This window comes from Eurosta solidaginis, chromosome 2 (genome assembly GCF_040869045.1).
Source record: "Eurosta solidaginis isolate ZX-2024a chromosome 2, ASM4086904v1, whole genome shotgun sequence".
NCBI lineage: Eukaryota > Metazoa > Arthropoda > Insecta > Diptera > Tephritidae > Eurosta > Eurosta solidaginis.
This window is the reverse complement of record NC_090320.1, coordinates 20,728,774-20,747,966: the sequence shown is the minus strand read 5'-3', so window position 1 is coordinate 20,747,966 and position 19,193 is coordinate 20,728,774. Positions and strand designations below refer to the sequence as shown.

The 19,193-nt window shown below is 36.4% G+C and overlaps 1 protein-coding gene across 43 annotated transcripts in view; it reads right to left on the bottom strand.

Annotated features, from left to right (window-relative positions):
* Positions 1–19,193, bottom strand: part of Lar (tyrosine-protein phosphatase Lar) — a 1,659,242-nt gene that overhangs the window by 120,935 nt on the left and 1,519,114 nt on the right. For all 43 annotated transcript variants that reach the window (XM_067764572.1, XM_067764575.1, XM_067764574.1 and 40 more), the window contains one exon: positions 15,488–15,588. In XM_067764572.1, the coding sequence (XP_067620673.1) occupies positions 15,488–15,588 (101 nt within the window). The remainder of the gene's footprint in view (positions 1–15,487; positions 15,589–19,193) is intronic.

Genomic DNA, 19,193 nt, shown 5'->3' with positions numbered 1-19,193 from the left:
GTTTGATCAGGATCTACATTTTGGTGCGCACGCAACCGCAATTGTTCCAAGAATTCAGAGCCGTAATAAAATCCTCAAATCCCTTGCTGGCAGTACCTGGGGAAAAGATAAAGAAACGCTCTTGACCACATACAAAGCAATTAGCCAGCCGATTACGTGCTACGCGTCACCCATATGGTCGCCAAGCCTAAAAACCACCCACTGGAAGAAACTACAGGTCTGCCAAAATACTGCTCTCAGAATCGCCACGGGCTGTCTTCTTATGTCCCCAGAACACCATCTGCATAATGAGGCGAGAATACTCCCCATCAGGGAGAGAAATGAGATGCTGACCAAACAGTTTCTGTTGAATACCCAGAAACCTGGGCATCCCAACAGACATCTGATTGACGAACCAGCACCGCCTAGGGGCCTAAGGAGTCATCTCCGTAAGCATTTTGAGGAAATACGGCACCTGAGAACCCAGCCGTATGAAGCGGAAAAACACAAGCAGGTCCTTGGTGAACTCCATAGACAGGCGTCGGACCTTTATGTCGGGAATTGCCCGGTGAATCCAGTGCTTGAAGAAAAATATCCAGAACTCGCAGAAGAAGAACGCATACTCCCCAGGGAAACGCGTGTCACTCTTGCTCAACTTCGTTCTGGATACTGTAACAGGTTAAACTCTTACCTATCCAGAATCAACCCCGACATACAAAATGTATGCCCTGCTTGCAATGTGTCCCCACATGACACCAACCATCTCTTTAATTGTAATGTGGAACCAACGCCTCTAACACCCCTTTCCTTATGGTCCACCCCTGTTGAAACGGCAAGTTTCCTTGGACTCCCGTTAGAGGATATTGATGACAATTTGTGATCGGTCGCGGCTATTAGGTGGGGCGAGCATTGCTACAACAACAACAACAACAAGAAGAAGAAGAATGTGACATTTGTTTTGGTTAAGGGTGTTGACACACTTTGCAAGTGAAATTATTTTTCCTACTGGTTGGTAAATTTTCTAACATTTTTCGCAGGTAAAAACTGTAATATGACAAATGAATACGACACAAAATATGTTAGCAAGTATCTTTGTTGTAAGGGGATAATGTTTATACCAGTGCTCCGCGAAATTTTGTATGTGAATGAGCAAAGAGTAATAAACTTCAATTGCCACGTCTGAAGTTCCTTCATATTTACAAACGCAACATCTTGGTTGATTGTGGCGATGTTATTGGAATGCATAAGCTTGTGTTAAACGCATCAATATGAAAAATTTCATTGTGGCACCGCCTTTAGTATTAATATCCTTTGTTGCACCAACCTATTTATATGCAATTCAATCTGTCATACGAATATATACTGATAGAAGCAACTGATACTCATTAATTACTGCAATTTAAGCGTTCATCGCATGTACATATATACACATGTGTGTTTGTAGATACCCCACAGGAAAATTACAATTTGGCAAGTAGCAAACCCAAAAAGGACTAGTGTGGTCGTAAGCAGGTTTTAACTAATTGTACAACCCCGTAAATGAGTTACGATAAGGGAGCATTTTCACTAAGCGATTTCGGCATTATTGACATTGGCTACGCAGCGGGGTACCATGTTAAAGTAGCTAGTTGATTGTATGCAAAAGAGATTTATGATAAACACGAAGAGGTTGCGAAAACATTAACCAGGGTCGATTTGTATGGACGAAAGTTAACCGATATCGCGCCATCGATTTTTCGATATGATTTGGGCTCAGGAAAAAAAGTTCCACTACGCATACCCAAAAAAATAATTTTCGAGCCTGCAAAAAAAAATGACGAAAGGGTAAATTTTTCGACAAAAACACTCCTCAAACCCCAACAATTTTTTTTTTTCTTCAAAAAACTGTTGTTAAAACGTTGGCGATAACAGTTTTTTGAAAAAATATTTTTCGGGTTTTGGGGAGAGTTTTGGTCGAAAAATTTACCCTTTCGTCATTTTTTTTTTGCAGGCTCGAAAATTATTTTTTTGGGTATGCGTAGTGGAACTTTTTTTCCTGAGCCCAAATCCTATCGATAAATCAATGGCGCGATATCGGTTAATAAATCGACCCAGTCTAATGTACATATTATGTGTGGATGAGTAGGTACTTCTATATTAACTCATACTTAACGAACTGACAGATGAGTTTGCGAGTGATTACAAATTCATATTCATATCAATTGCAGATCACGTTAATTTATTGCTTAATCGTTATGGGTAATAAGAACAGTGGCTCGTACCAAGTAAAATAATCCAAGTCAAATGTGGGTACTCGACATTGCAGGTTCAATTGAAGACACGCCTGCTTAAATAATCTTATTTGTACTTAAATAAATTTATAGCATTTGTAATCACTAATTTATGACATGTTTTAAAGACTTAGAAATGCTTATTTTCTGTTTCTGTACGAAAAAAATATCGCTTCATGCGTAGCAGTGCTATCAGCCTAAGTAAAAAATTTGAAATTTTCATGCAGATTCATTGGCACTTCTTGAGTTTTCGGAAACGTTTTTGAGATGTGTTTGAATAGTCTTAGTTACAAAATTTTTTTAAAATTTTTTTTTAATTATCAATAAAAATGAATGTCTTATAAACACCCAAGCAATCAACCGCTCTTGACGAAATTTTTACATCAGCTGCTCACCCGGTCTTTTTCTCGCTTTATACAATTTTGGAAAATAACCGGTGTAACGTCCAAGACAACATAAAGTTCAATTCACTGAATAATTTAACTAATACGACATCGATCTGTTTGACAAACACTAAAGCCACGTCTTGTTGTTGCAAAACTTTTTCCTAATTGTCTTATACTTTCTACAGAGCATACTTGGTATATTTAAAGCTATAAGTCCAAGAGCCCGTGACTGCCAGTACAACTGAAGCAGGATCGTTGGTCTATTATAAAACTTGAGTCATGGTGGCTTTAACAGATATCGTGCAAAAATCTTGCAGAAAAATGGACCTTTCTTTCGTCATTTCATAATAAAGACCGATTTTCATATATGGTCTTCGTCACGATATAATAAGCAACTAGCCTCATTGTCAGACACTTTCCATAGTGGCTTTGTCCAGCCAAACACTTTTTATAATGCAAAACTGTACTTTTTCATAAAGCTAAATATTTTATCATAAGCTGAAAGTTTTTTACGGCAAACAAAGTTTCAAAAGTTTTTTTAAAGATTTTGTATTCGAATTTCAGTATAAAATTGCCTCGATGTTCTTTGAAGTTTAGAAGGATTAAAAGAGTCTGGCTAATCAAAGCCACTGTGGAAAGTGTCTGGCAATGTGGCTAGTGGCTTCTTATATCGTGACGAAGACCATATATGAAAATCGGTCTTTATTATGAAATGACGAAAGAAAGGTCCATTTTTCTGCAAGATTTTTGCACGATATCTGTTAAAGCCACTATGACTCAAGTTTTATAATAGACCAACCATCCTGCTTCAGTTGGAAGTATGCACTGACGAAATTTCAACTTTTATAAAATGACAAAGGTCTAGCAGTAAGGGGCTATTAGACTAGAAGGAGGTATCCAATATTTGTTATAGAGATGATGTACAGTGGTCGGTTCCATAGGCCAAAAATAAAAGAATCAAAGTGAAAAGTTTGTCACCAAATGTGTCGCTAGTATCTCTTATTAGAACAGCCTTTTTTGTTGTATTCGAACTGTACTCTTTAAGAATAGCTTCAAAATAGAGGTTATGGCATTAGTTAGTTTTTGCAGTGTCAGCAAGTTAAAAATAAAGTGCAAGTTTAAGCTATTTAAAAATACATAAAATATCATTGTATTGAAATATATAAAAATGAATATTGAAGTTAAAGGTATTTACTTCATTTTGAAATAATTTTAGTGCCTTTAGCTTGTTGTGTTTTTTTGTTGTTGTTATTTAAAATTTCACCAGTGCCGTTATTGGTGTTTATTTGAACAAATATTTCAATTTCAGCTAAAGTTTTAGTTGGGTTCCTCACCGATCCCCTCGTTGGGACATATATCTTATTATTAGGTAAAGTTTTAAGATTCTAAAGTGTTAGTATCAGCTGCCACTTTCCGCCACTAACTATGTTTTACGACAGTTTTCTGATAGTGTCACCCTGATAAATTATTGTCGTATGTTATATGTGCTCACATGTAACATACGACATTATTTTATTCAGTCGACGATATGCAAATGTAAACTTTTGTGTGTGTTTGTTGTTTTGTTATTGTTATGTATGCAAGATCTTTTAATAACTTTAATTTCTTTATTTAATCCTATTAAACATTGTATTGGCGACAAAATATTTTTCTTAAATTTAAAAAGACCAAACGATTTCTTTCTTTGTTTTTTGTATGCATGCGGGGAAAGTGGGTGGTTGTGGGTCGGTATGAAGGTATCACCCGCACCAAATTTATGAAAAATTAATTCGCACATATTTGTAAAGCCGTGGCCAAAGTTTCACGTTGATATCTTTACTGGAAGTCTTTTTGGTCACCAACTCCATATAAGACCGACCAGTGTGTGATGGGAAGTTAGTGGGGTGTGGAATTGGACGCTAAAGTGGGATTACGAGTGGGAATGGGCGATATGGAAACGGTGAATTAGAGTGAAATTGGGTGACCAAAAGAGGGAATAACAGGATGAAAAAGAAAGGAGCACTGGAAGATAAAGTATTAGAAAATTAGAAAGAGAGTGATATAACAAATTTTTGACAGTACAATGTTGTCCGGAAAAGAAAAAAGAATTAAATCATGTTTGCTGCTATATAGAACGAAAAAAACTCAATTAAATGAAAACGTTGAAATTTCAAAATGCAATGAAAATATATGAAGTTAAACGCTTTTCATAAGTTTTTTGAGTTAGAATATTTTATATTTCGTAATTTTTTGTACAATTATGTGCAGAAATTGTCACCCATTCCATTACTACCAAAAAGTCGTTTTGAGTGAAAAGAGGAGTTAACAGCTTCGACGACATATGAGTATAGCGCATTGAGTGAAAAGATATTATTAGTCTGTTTAATACATGTACACTGCCAAACATAGCGCATGTTAGAGTACAGCTGAATGGTGGATCACAATCGAGTTCCTCGAAATTACAGAGATAGCCATTTGTGCAAAGTAGGTTTAGAATAACAGTTCCTGCAATAGTTTCGATCGTTTCAGCCATCAAAGTTACAGCTCAATTGAGACTTGCTTTATTTTGAAGTTCACTATCCGGGAGCTCGTATTCAAATGGATGATTTGGGCGACTTTAAAAAACTGGCTACACTTGATGTTTCTAATTCACATTTCTTAACTCGAAAAACTTTAAGTTCCTTCAATATGTAAGATACAAAGTTTACCCCCCGCCCTTGTAATAGTGGTTCTCGATGTTGCTTTATTTAAAATTTCATTCTTTAATAATTTGGCTGCTTTTTTGGTATCAGAAATTTATTTGGCTTTTCATGTAAATTTGTAATTGATATATTGAGGTATACGAGATACTATGTGTATGTATGTCCTTACGCACATTATGATTTATATGACATATGACACAAGTTATTGCATGTATGTGTATGAATGTGTGAAATCACATTTATGATTTCATACATGAAATACGTCAACTAAACACAATTAATATTTGTTCATTCATGTATGCTAATGAAATGACAAATTATGTGTTGTCTGTCTGACATTGTTAGCTTTTAAGCATTTGGCGACAATTGGCAGTGAAAAGGCTAAAACAAAAGTTCATTGAAGCTCAAAATAAAATTTGTATACATATATGTATGAATATAGTACATATGTATGTACTTCCTAGTACTCAAAAGTATAAGAGCAACCAAAAATAAATCTTTAATTCGCATTACATCTTCATCCACATACGATGCCAACAGCTTTCCTCAAAAACTCAATAAGTGTATGTTTGAATGTGTGCGGATGTAAGTGGGTGCCTGGCTGTGTGTGTTTTGTAAACTCGCTAAACATTGCTTGCTGTCAGTGTCATGGCATGACGGTATGAGTGTCATAAATGTCAACTGAACAACACTAAAACACTCAAATTTAAACATTACAGTCATACACACGCACGGACAAACACTCAATACTCATTTAACGGGTATCTAACATATTTTCTCAATTGTGTATGCACGCATTGGCCCGTTGGTATGTCAGCGCATGAATTTGACATTTAAAATATTTGTACGACATTAATGACACTTACAAGTATGTTTACATAAGTGAATCTATATATACATGGCTGTATTTATGTGCATTGTACGCAAAAACATGCTGGACTCGGTTAATACAACTACCCACAATTTGTTTATCTATGGCGGTTGCATAGTTAATGACAGTTAGGATAACAGCTGTCAAAGGCGAAGAAGTCTAGGTGGGTTTTGTTTTTAATACATATATACATATATAATATATATTATATATATATATATATTAGACTGGGTCGATTTATTAACCGATATCGCGCCATCAATTTTTCGATAGGATTTTCATTTTTTTTTTTTCAAAAAATGTTATAGACAATGTTTTTAGCGGACATTTTTGGGTCGGACAGGGTATACATATGAAAATTTTTTTAGTAGGTCATGAAAAAATACCTTAAAATCAAAGTCGAGAAAAAGTCAAAAAAATGAAATTTCGCAAGCTCGTAATTTATTTTTTTGGGTATGCGTAGTGAGCCCAAATACTATCGAAAAATCGATGGCGCGATATCGATTAACTTTCGTCCATACAAATCGACCCACCCTAATATATATACGTAATAAGCATGGATGATGTTGAGATTTTTTCAAACTTCTCTTATGAAGACAGTGGCTTGCTTATCATTAGCAGAGCGTGACCGATTCAAATCGCGTTGAAGGTGACAGCACTTCAGAAAACAATATACATATATATTAGACCTGGGCCGATTCTAGGCAGTTAGCTAACAAACTCTACTTAAGCTATTCAAATAAGGAGGCGAGCAGTTAGTTAAGAACATGCATCAACTTCTATGCACTTAATTATCTCCAACAAGTAAGAAAGGCTAAGATCGGGTGTAACCGAACATTACATACTCAGCTGCCATATTACAGCTTGCAAAACTTTTAAATTACCTTCTTTTTACTAATTTTCTATTCTGCGTCATAAGGTCAACCCACCTACCAAGTTTCAACGCTTTATCCGTCTTTGGTAATGAATTATCGCACTTTTTCGGTTTCCGAAATTTTCGATATCGAAAAAGTGGGCGTAGTTATAGTCCATTTTCGTTCATTTTAAATAGCGATCTGAGATGAGTGCTCAGGAACCTACATACCAAATTTCATCAAGATACCTCAAAATTTACTCAAGTTATAGTGTTTACGGACAGACGGACGGACGGACATGGCTAAATGAATTTCTTTTTTCGCCCAGAACATTTTGATATACATATATAGGTCTATATCTATCCCGATTAGTTTATGCCGTTACGGGGTACCGTTATTCGAACAAAATTAATATACTCTGTGAGCTCTGTTCAGCTGAGTATAAAAATACATACAGCTTCTATACATGTGTGTATACAAATAAATTCTCAAAATAGACCAACAGCAGCACCATCTATTCTACATAATTATAATTAATATCAATATTGCAAAATTGCTTACATTCCAAAAGTTTACTTTTCACTCATAGATTTATACAATTATTCTATATAAAATCACAAGTTGCAACTATCTAACTATCGTAATCGAGATTTGTCTGCCAACAGCCATCAATTTTGTTTAGAAATTTCGTTACCACAAACTGGTCACACACATTAACACATTAGTCTTGACAGTAGGCATGTATGAGTATGATACGGTATTTCAATCATATGTGTAGTCCATACATAACTGTTTGCAAATAGGATTCCATTTTAATAATCAACTGCTTTGTTTATTGTATTGCCGAATGATTGTTACCGCACAGCATCGTTATTGGTAACATTTGAGGTTTATTAAATTTGCATAAAATACTCATAGATGCAATCGCTCCATGCTAAGATGTAGTAAAGACATATACATACATAAATACTTGGATATAAAATAAATAATGAAAACATGAAAGAAAGAGCTAGTACATTTGCCTAAGTTTTAAATGAAACATGTACATAAATGAAGATATTAGTTGAAAAGCAGTGGATATAAAAATTGTATATGAAGTACGCAAAAATTATATAAAACTTTCACAAAAAATTTCAAAAAACAGTTCTAAAGTTTTTTTTTAAAGGAATTCAGAGTAAAATATTACTCAAAGTACATTTTTCCGATAGAAATAACGACTTCAACTAAATAGTTAGTGCGGCCTTCAACTCCAGCAGCCACGGATCGAAGAGCCTATGCAAGAAAACCACTTGGTGGTCGAGGAAACTCTGAGTGTTGAGGAAAATCGTGATCAAACTGTGCAGTTTTATCAATGGCGGCATTAAGGACACTACAAGAGCCAGCCGAAAGAAGGCGGACATAGCCAAGAAAAACTTTGACAGAGGTAGAGTAGTATAGCCCCGAAATTTTAAGAAAGTTGTAGGATGACATTGAAAAACTTATTATATAGAAAAAAGGAGGCAGATGAAGCCATCTAAACTTTCAGATCCGAATCGTTCACTGGACCTACACTAATATAATACACATACCGCTAGAAGGCACCAAAGGGCTTTGGGGCGGGAATGTTAAGTCCCAGAACCAATATGTTTACACCAGGGCTCTTCATTTCATAGCACAATTGTGCCCTCTCAATTCACACGCGTATGATTCGCTCGGCAAAGCAACATCAACATTTTAGAAATAAGGTTTTTAAATTAGAAGAAAATTTTTCTAAGCGGGGTCGCCCTCGGCAGTGTTTGGCAAGCGCTCCGGATGTATTTCTGCCATGAAAAGCTCTCAGTGAAAACTCATCTGCCTTGCAGATGCCGTTCGGAGTCGGCATAAAACATGTAGGTCCCGTCCGGCCAATTTGTAGGGAAAATCAAGAGGAGCGCGACGCAAATTGGAAGAGAAGCTCGGCCTTAGATCTCTTCGGAGGTTATCGCGCCTTAAATTTTTTTTTTTAATTATTAACTACGCACGATCATCGCGACGATTGCGCTCTCACTAATACAGGCGCACTTTCAATTTTGAAGAGCCCTGGTTTACACCATGGTGATAGTTTCCACAAGCCACTGTGTACAGATCTAGTTGGCTACTCAAATGAAAGAATCGCTACACTTAGGACCAGCAAGGCAGCAAAATATATGCAACGAACTATGCTCGGCCTTCACACTTACACCATCGGCTTTTTACACGTACACAACCCAATCGTCAACAGAGAGAGCATATGAGCATATTTAATTTGTTACATATAAGTATCAAACGAGTCACATTGTTGATAAGTACAATACCAACAATCGCCACACACACTGATTTTATGTGTAATAAACCAATACATTATAATATTTAGTCCTCACTTTTTGAAGATCACTTCATAAGATACTCAATAGAGAATAAACGAGCTTAGCGGCTTATAACATCAACCGTTTGACTGGGTTCACGGGGCATAGTAAGGCAACCCTTAATGGCAATGTGGACCCGTAAAATAAAATATATGATCCTTCAGGAGAGCGGGACAACTCAGAGAATGATAGGCACATACACATTTTGGAGACGAACACCATCCTGGAATTCATAAGAAAACTGGACATGAATGAGATGTGAAGAGAATAAGAGCGCAATAGATTTATGGATCTACTATATTCCTATACTATTAAATATCTGGCTGGCTACCTTGCCATTTATTCTGCTACGACACATCCCAAATATTCTTGAATATCCAATGGAGGACAGTCACTCAAACATTTTCGCACTACAGGTTTAAAATCTGGTACTAATGGGATGCACAGTGCGACAGTTAGTAGCGATACTTGTACCAACCCTACTTCAAAGCAAATTTGCAGCTAGCCTGTCATAGCATGGCTTTAGAAAATTCCATAGCACCATCACCGCGCTATAAGCCATTAGCACCCAGATAAATTACGGTTTAAATCAAAACCCCCACCATAGAACAGTACTCGTTGCGCTAGACCTATCAAAAGCTTTTGATACGGTCAACCATGGCACGTTACTGCAAGACCTGCCCTTCCCCCATGTCTTAAAAGGTCGACCGCAAATTATCTGGGTGTTCGGCAGGCATCGGTGCAATTTAGAAACGAATCATTTAATCCAAGAAGAATTAAGCAAGGGGTGCCACAGAGTTTTGTCCTATCCCCACTTTTGTTTAACTTATACATATCAAAGCTACCTTCGCGACCAGAAGGAGTTACTATCGTTTCCTACGCCGATGACTGCACAATAATGGCCACAGGCCCAGGCCCACAGATCGATGAGCTTTGCAACAGAATAAACGGCTACCTCCCTGATCTCGCCAGTTTTTTCGCCTAGCGAAACCTAGCATTATCACCGACTAAATCCTACGCGACCTTATTTACAACGTGGACGTCCCAAATGTCGACCATTTTGAACATCCACGTCGATGGCCGCAATTGTACCGAAAATCCAGAGCCGTAATAATCTCAAATCTCTTGCTGGCAGTACTTGGGGAAAAGATAAAGAAACGCTCACTATCACTTACAAAGCAATTGGCCAGGCGATTGCATGCTACGCGTCCCCAACATTGTCGCCTAGCCTAAAGACCACTCACTGGAAGAAGCTACAGGCCTGCCAAAATACTGCCCTCAGAACCGCCACGGGTTTTCTTCTTATGTCCCCAGAACACCATCTACATGATCTCTATGAGGCGAGAATACTCCCCATTAGGGAAAGCAATGATTTGCTAACCAAACAGTTCCTGTTGAATACCCAGTAACCTGGGCAGCCAAGCAAATATCTCATTGATGAGCCAACACCGCTCAGGGGCTTAAGGAGTCATCAAAACACAAGCAAGTCCTCAGCCAACTCCACAAACAGGCGTCGGACCTTTATGCCAGGAATTTCCCGGTGAATCCAGTACTCAAAGAACAGTACCCAAAACTTGCGGAAGAGGAATGCATACTCCCCAGGGAAACGCGACTCACTCTAGCTCAACTTCGATCTGGATACTGTAACAGGTTAAACTCTTGCCTATCCAGAATCAAGCCCGACATACAAAATGTATGCCCCACATGACACCAAATATCTCTTTAATTGTAATGTGGAACCAACGCCTCTAACACCCCTCTCATTATAGTCCACCTCTGTTGAAACTGCAAGTTTCCTTGGACTCCCGTTAGAGAACATTGATCACAATTTGTGATTGGTCGCACCTATTGAATGGGGCGAAGCACTGCTACAACAACAACAACCAAATACTTGTACCAACAATGCTTATGAAAGTCTGAGCTCTAATTATATTTAAACTAGATACAAAAAATACAGTGTAGGTCTTATGCTATGTACAAACACACACCAAATTCGCAATTTATACCATTTACGCAATTTATTACTCAATTTATAATATAATAAATTGCCAATTTAAAAAAAAATTGCGTAACAAATTGTTTCAAACTGCAAATGCAACCTTGTAAAGTGTGGTTACTGAGTACATTTAAACGTCAGTTTTACGAAAAAACCCAAACGTCAAAGTATGAAAATAAAATAAATCAATATTTTGTTAAAAATGACGGCGAACAACGTAAGTGGTGGGTAAATTTGAAATTTTAAAAGCCATCACTCACTACTACTATCTCAGAGCCAGGTACGGCTGGACAATGTTAATAAAAGTGTCAATTGAAAGTACTGCGACGTGACAGAGTTAGTAGCGTCCCCTATTGCGATAGTTTCGTGCGAGTTCGGTGAGTTGACCCAACTGTCAAATGGAATAACTATCCTTAAATTTAAAAGAAAGGGACTTCTTTAAATATTTTTTAAACTTAACCATAATTTTAGCAGGAACAATTTTATTTATAACCAACACTTTTAAGTGGCAAAGAACTACCGGAAAGAGGAATAATCACTTTGAGCAAATATTTCTGCTCTGTAATTTGACGTAAAGTTCCAACAATTGGGGGGATCTTAACTATTCAACGGTGCGTTTATAAAGTTATCACTCAAAAGCTGGTCAACATTTGTGTTTCCTCAAAGCTCATAATGTGTTAAAATTCCACATAAATTGAAGATGCTAATTAATAGCTTTAAATGAATGGGCATCATGTTTGTTATGAAGGCATAAAACTTCGTAAATACACATACATTTACTAAAATTTAGATTATAAATGCATTGAAATGGAAAGCAGTGGCATACCTTGCAACAACTACATGCTAATATAAATTTCCTTTACAAGTTTCAACACAAATATTACTTTCATTACGATTACATCATTACTGGCATATGGTTACATTCACATACGACATATCACACATCATCATCAGCATGCATCGTTATCAATTTCCATCATTTTGATTGCCATTATTAATGTTAAATATGCATTATTGTTTTTGTTGCCTAAGCAAATTATGCAAATATATTTAAGTTATTAAATGTGAAGATAATTTGAATTTTCAGTCGTAGTTTTATTATTGTAGTAAATACGGTTTAATGACTCAACTGCGGTTATATGTAGATATGAAAGAAATATTGTATAATATCTATTGATTTATTGATTTAGATGTTTAACTTTGTGGGCTTCATTATTAAAATTAAGAATAACTTACATATTTCATTTTGCACTATCTAAGCTTTGGTGATTTGGATAACAAATCGTTTTTTTATAATTTTATTAGAGTCCCCGTCAGACTTTGTTCTGTCCGAAAATTGGTTTGCCTACATTTGAAGAGTCAGCTTTCTTCCTTTCTTCACTCACGATCGCTTTCTCTTCTACTTAATCTTCCATTTTTCTTATATTTTGTTTATCCATTATTCCCTTAAAAACAAAAAAAAAAATGTAAGGCGCGATAACCTTCGAAGAGATTTTAGGCCGAGCTTCTCTTCCAATTTGCGTTGTCCTCCTTTTAATTTTTCCTACAAATTGGCGGGACGGGACCTATTTGTTTTATGCCGACTCTAAACGGCATCTGCAAAGTTTTCACTGAGAGCTTTTCGTGGCAGAAATACCATCGAAGTGCTTGCCAAACACTGCCGAGGGGCGACCCCGCTTAGAAAAATGTTCCTCTAATTGAAAAACCTTGTTTCTAAAATTTTGATGTTGCTTGGCCCGGAGCGTGAACCCAGGATCTTCGGTGTGGTAGGCGGAGCACGCTAACATCGTGCCACGGCGGCCGCAATTCCCCTTTATCTCCCATAAAAACGGCGACCGCCGTGGTGTGCTAATGTGGTAATACCATGTTCCGTCTACCACACTAAAGGTCCTGGGTTCAACTCCTGGGTAGAGCAACCCCAAAAATTCTCTGTGAAAATGTATCTGCCTTGCGGTTGCCTTTTCTAGTCGGCATAAACATGTAGATCCTGTTCCGCCAATTCGCAGGGAAAATTAAAAGGAGCACGACGCAAATTGGAAAAGAAGCTCGGCCTTAATTTCTCGAAAGTAAAGCGCGCTAAGTATTGATTTTATCTTCTGAAATTAAAAATAAAATGATGTAAGTTCATGGCTTCTATGTTCCAAGAAGAAGATCTAATTGTTGTATTTAATCAAGTCTATGACAAAAACTAAGTTGGAAAATAGCGGACACTTTAATATGTATATTTTTAATAAATAAACATACAGTATAAATGACAATTGAAAGGTTTTCAACTTCGTTTGGTTAGCTTATTATCAAATATAATGAAATTAGTACAAATATATGATTATAAATTTATGGTTTGACTTGCGGTTTTATTTGCTTTATAATGGCTAAATAATTAATATTGCAAAGAGTAAATCTTAGACAGTTCTTGCCATTCGTTGATTTGCGGTAGGAGGTTCGGGTTGGATTTTGTGGTGTGATTTGTTTTCTTTTATCTGTCTACATACAACTACTATACAATGGCGGGGATTTAAGTGGTTGATAAGCGCAATACATAGCTCTATAGCTTCCGCAACCCAATTGTCAACGTCACTTACCGGAGGAGATTCCTCTTACAAATAGAAATGTATCATATACATATTTAGCAGGCGCGGCTCTGGAGACCCCAAGGAACTCATGGAACTAGGGGGGGGGGGGGCAAGACGGCCTAGAAGATTTAATGTGGCCATAATAAGTGGGTCCCCAGATGGTCGGACTTATACCTTAAGGATGGTTGTTACCGTAGCGTACCGGATCTATGCTACAAGCAGAAGAATAACATCGATCATTTAGAGCTAGAAGCAGTAAGGCTATAGGACGAAAAAAAAGCTAGCACATAAAGAGCGCCTGAAAGTCCTTAGCCAAGAGAGAAAGGAGGAAGCGCATAAACTGTTACAAGACCAGAATGGAAATGAACAACAAAGCAACTAATCATAGATGTAAGTATGGATCAATAGAGGCTTAGGCAAAGATAACCACTACTTTTCCCATATAATAAAAAAGTGGAAGATCACATCAGCATGTACGGCGAAGCTGATGAGAACGATGCTAAACATATTTTTTCATTTGGAGAACTTTTCTCTCGAACACTTCAAGAGGTATCTCTATTGACACCATCCAGGACTGACATGATGAGCCACTTGTAAAACGAACTTTACTTTTTAATTCCCTACGAAGTGTAAAGTAGCCCTTGTCGCAAGAGCTTATGTCTATTTGATTTCTAAGCTGAAATTTTTTCGCAGTTAATGCTGGTTTAAAGATAGATGAAGTCCTTGACAGTCTCGAATTTATGTCTGTCAACTGCGACATGGCTGGGCGCGAATGCAACGATTCTTTCTTGGATGACAGCAAGTACTTTGTCTTGTCCAGGTGTACAGCAAGATCCACTTTTTGGCCTTTTTATTTAATCCACAGAAAGCACAACTTACGGCGCGTTTGTTTAGGCCAATAGTATCAGTATCATCAGCATATGCCAGCAATTTTACGCTATTATAATATATTGCGCCATTGTGCTCCCGTTTTGCTGCTAAAATTATCTTCTCTAACATTGGGTTTAAGATATCTTTATCTTTTATCAATTCTTACAGCGCTCATGGTGTTGCTCCACTTCAACTAAAACTTTGATACTAACTCCTTCATGCACCAACTGAGGCTTTCCTTTTTAGAAGATTGGCATGATAGAAATACACTTCAATGAGTTGCCTACCTCTACCGAAATGAGACCCCCAATTTAAATACCCTAAGCTTAGTTTAAGTCATTCGATCACGACCTTTCCTGTATACATTTTCGTGGTGGCGAAATATAGACTTCCCTCTTCACCAAGTTTTATTCAGTTCGAGAAGGCCATTTATCCCTTTCTGATGTGCGGTATTTACTATACCCCCATACTGCTAGGCACGGTATGTTTCCTACCATAATCTTGAACTTGTCTACTAAATATACCAAGTAAATTGAGTTGTTTTTTATCAAAAGCTCAGCACCGTTGTAGGTTTTGCAGTTTAAAAATGTATAACTACAGCATAACTTTTGAACAATTATTACAAAAACAATAACTTTACTTACGGTCACTTGTCCATTAGGCGTCTCTGGCGGTTCCCACGTTATAACCATTGTTGAGGAACTCAGTGGTCGGACTTGTACATTACGCGGTGCACTTTCCATTTCTAAAAAGTAGAAGAGTACAAAAAAGAAAAAAGTAAGATAAAACTGCGAAAAGGTGAGTTTAGACCTTGTTCATGTAGGGCAACTTTTGTTGCGACAACTAGAATTATATTATAAATTGAATGAGAATGATGATTTAGAACGAGTTGCTTTGTTGATATAAAATGAATTTATTTTTGAACGTCAGGCCGACATTTCATTTCAAAGAACAAAATGCGGAAATTAAGCAAAAAAAGTTTTTCTGTATGAACATAGTCTTAGGAATTTTTTGTTATGCAAAGTTTCTCATATGAATTTTTCAATGACAATATGACATTAAACATATTTATTATGTACGTAATTCATATAAGACATATTAACAAGCATGCAAAAACAACATCGAATTTGCAACATTCCTTTTGAATGATGGTATGGTATGTACGGGGATGTTTACAAAAAATTAACACTTTCATTATTGAAAGTAATTCATTTAACATACACACACAAGGCCATGCACACATACATACATATATTGAATCATCAATCGCGTGATTAAAATTAAATTAAACATTTATTCATTTCAACATTGAACAGGGGAAAGGATTCAGTGAGATGCTTGCCTTGCTTGGGACGAGAAATATACATTTAAATCTCATTTTATCAATTATTTGGCTTATTAACACAGAAATTAATTCAATTATAAACACATCCATTGAATTATCGATATACGCTGTCGTCGGCTGCGCTAATAGCATCCCAGCTTCGTTTCACTTTCTTCATATATGTTTATCATTTAATTTTCTTTTAAAGTATTCTCATCTTACGTTTAATACTTTTGCACATTCATCATTTCTTATTTTAATTTCAATTAGTCATTATGCCACCAAAGCATAACCGCAGCATAAATTAACTGCAATTAAAAATGAAGCGACAGCGCAAATGACTGAATTCAATACATTTATATGTATTGGTATGTGTGTATATGCAGCACAGTGTACGGTTTTGATGTGCAGAGGGAATTTTTTTTTTTGTATGAGTACGAGAGAGAACTGCTTCAAACACGTAGAGAACTGATTCAAACACGCCTGCAGTGTTGCCAGGTTAGCATTTTCGAGGCTAGATTTAACCTTTTTTTGTTGCCTTTAGCCTCGAAATTTTGGGTTTAGCTTCGTGACTTTTTTCTAGCCTTTTTTACTCCGAATGTAAAATAAAATAATTTCAATAGTTCCTGTGAACACCTAATACCTAATAATATGAGTTCTCTACAAAAGATTTATTCTTTTTCAGCTGAAAATTCGTTGAAAGTTTCAAAGCCAGATGTCTTTTCTTACTTTGAAAAAGAGAAGTATATTCTTCAAGTCAAATAGCATTAATAGAGCTGAAGTGCGAAAACTTATAACTATACAATGGAAAAATGTACACTCCACCATGGAACTTTGGTCGGAAGTCCGAGAACATAAAAATGCATTAAACGAACCTCCTTTTTTTAGAACTTGTCGAATTCATATTTAGTTTTTTAGTATTACCACTCAGTAACGCGGAGATTGAAAGAATTTTTAGTGGCATGAAAATTCTGAAACTAAATTAAGGAACAAACTAAAAATTAAAATGCTTAATGCGCTGCTTAATATTAGATGCTCGTTAAAACGCTTATCTAAATATTGTAATGACTTTGAAATTACCGATGATCTCATATCTATGGTAAATAGCCAAACTTTATACCCAGATATAAGCTCTTCTGATTCTTCAGACGGGGAATATTTTATATAAATAATTAGTTTGTAATATTTTTTTATGTATATACACATATGCAACCATTTAAAGTAATTCCATGTGCTAGTCAAGGAAAATGTGCTTGATATGTTTTGAAACAGGAAGTTATGTTTATAAGTTTTTATTTACAAATGTGTAAACTAAAATATAAAAAAAATTTTATGAATTAACCAAAAAATTTCTGGCCCTTTTTTAGCTTCTTTTTTTTCTAAATTTAGCGTTTTCTAACCTTTTTTTGTTGCCAATCTAGCTTCTTTTTTGCACCACCTGGCAACACTGCACGCCTGCCGCGTAAACGACTGTGAAAGAGATCAAAACGGCATGAGTCAAAGAGTTGTCGCCTTGACCGTCCTGCTGCGTGTGTGCGTGAAATTATCCATACATTTTAAATAAACTGTTTTTGTTTTTATTTTCGGCCTTTTAAAAGTTATATATTAAAAAGAATTTTCAAGCTCTAGGCCACACAGATATGTGAGTAATAAAAATTCAATGAACATACCGGCCTTAGATCTCTTCGGAGGTTATCGCGCCTTACATTTATTTTTATTTTATACCATATATTGTCGTATTTATTTATTTTGTCGATATTTCGATTTCAATTAGAAATCATCTTCAGGGACTTGTGAATGCAAGGTGACGAGTAAAGACGAGTTATTGAAGTATAAATCTGCTATCGATAAGCGCTTAAATTTTTACATTGACAGCCAAGCAGCATGATCGACCAAGCAGGATAGTCGTAGAGCTAAGCGCATGGCTGTAAAGTATCGAATATTATGTGCAGGTCTTACAACCTTAGATTAACAAAGTTACTCATATCACTGAAAAGAGGGGACTGCAGGCTCATGAAGGGTATCCTCACTGGACACTGCCTTCTGTTGTCATATTCTTTCAAATTACGCCTAGTAAGTGAAAGCAGATGTAGAAAAAGCGGGTTGGTAGAGCAAACGATCGAACATATTTGTTGCTCGTACCGCACGTCAAGCTAAGACTCCAGCTATTATCGGTCATACAACTATCAGATATAGAAGCAGTAAGTGATACAGGTCCTAGAAACATAAATTGCATATTCTGATAGGAGTTTTCCGTTCGGTCAGTTTGTTCGATTAGCAAAATTCACTTCATGTGAGGACGTACCTGCTAGTTCAGGCAAACCTCACATACCTATCGACTATACAATTTTTTCGAAAGGTTATCGGTTTTTGTATTAAAAAAGTTACCGGTTTGTAATCAATGTACTATCAAAAATGTCTAGGCAGGTTATCGAAAAGTTCTCGAATTGTTTGCAGGGTGTTGCCACCTTGTCATCGACGTGTTATCGATTTACTATCGAAAATATGTCGATTTATCATAGGATTGTTGCCAATTTGTTGTCGACGTACTATTAATTTGTTATCAGTTTATTACAAAGCAGATAAAACTTCAATATAAAATAAATCACGCATCAGTACCCAACGATAACAAACTTATAGCCCGACGATAATAAATCGTTATCGATAATAAGCCGCTGATAAAGCGATAACTTGCTGATAAGATGCCGACGAAGCTCTTCTGGTAAAGGTATGTACAACGTCTGCTTTTACAGTTTTTTTGTCGCTTTAGTCGCAATAGCAAACTATCATTTTATTTCCAAAACCGTATAAAGACTCTCTGTCTCCCAATCAGAATGAGACCATGTTTGATTAGTGATATTACAGTTAGTTAAGGGAAATTATTGCAAGTAGTCCATTTTCTAGTATCTAACAGCAGTAACCAATGCACCACGAAAGTCTTTTTAACTTCTCTTGTTGCCATAGCAGTTCAGTTTCTGCCATCTGGAGCCTCCATAATCATGAAAGCAGATATTTTGACTGCTAAT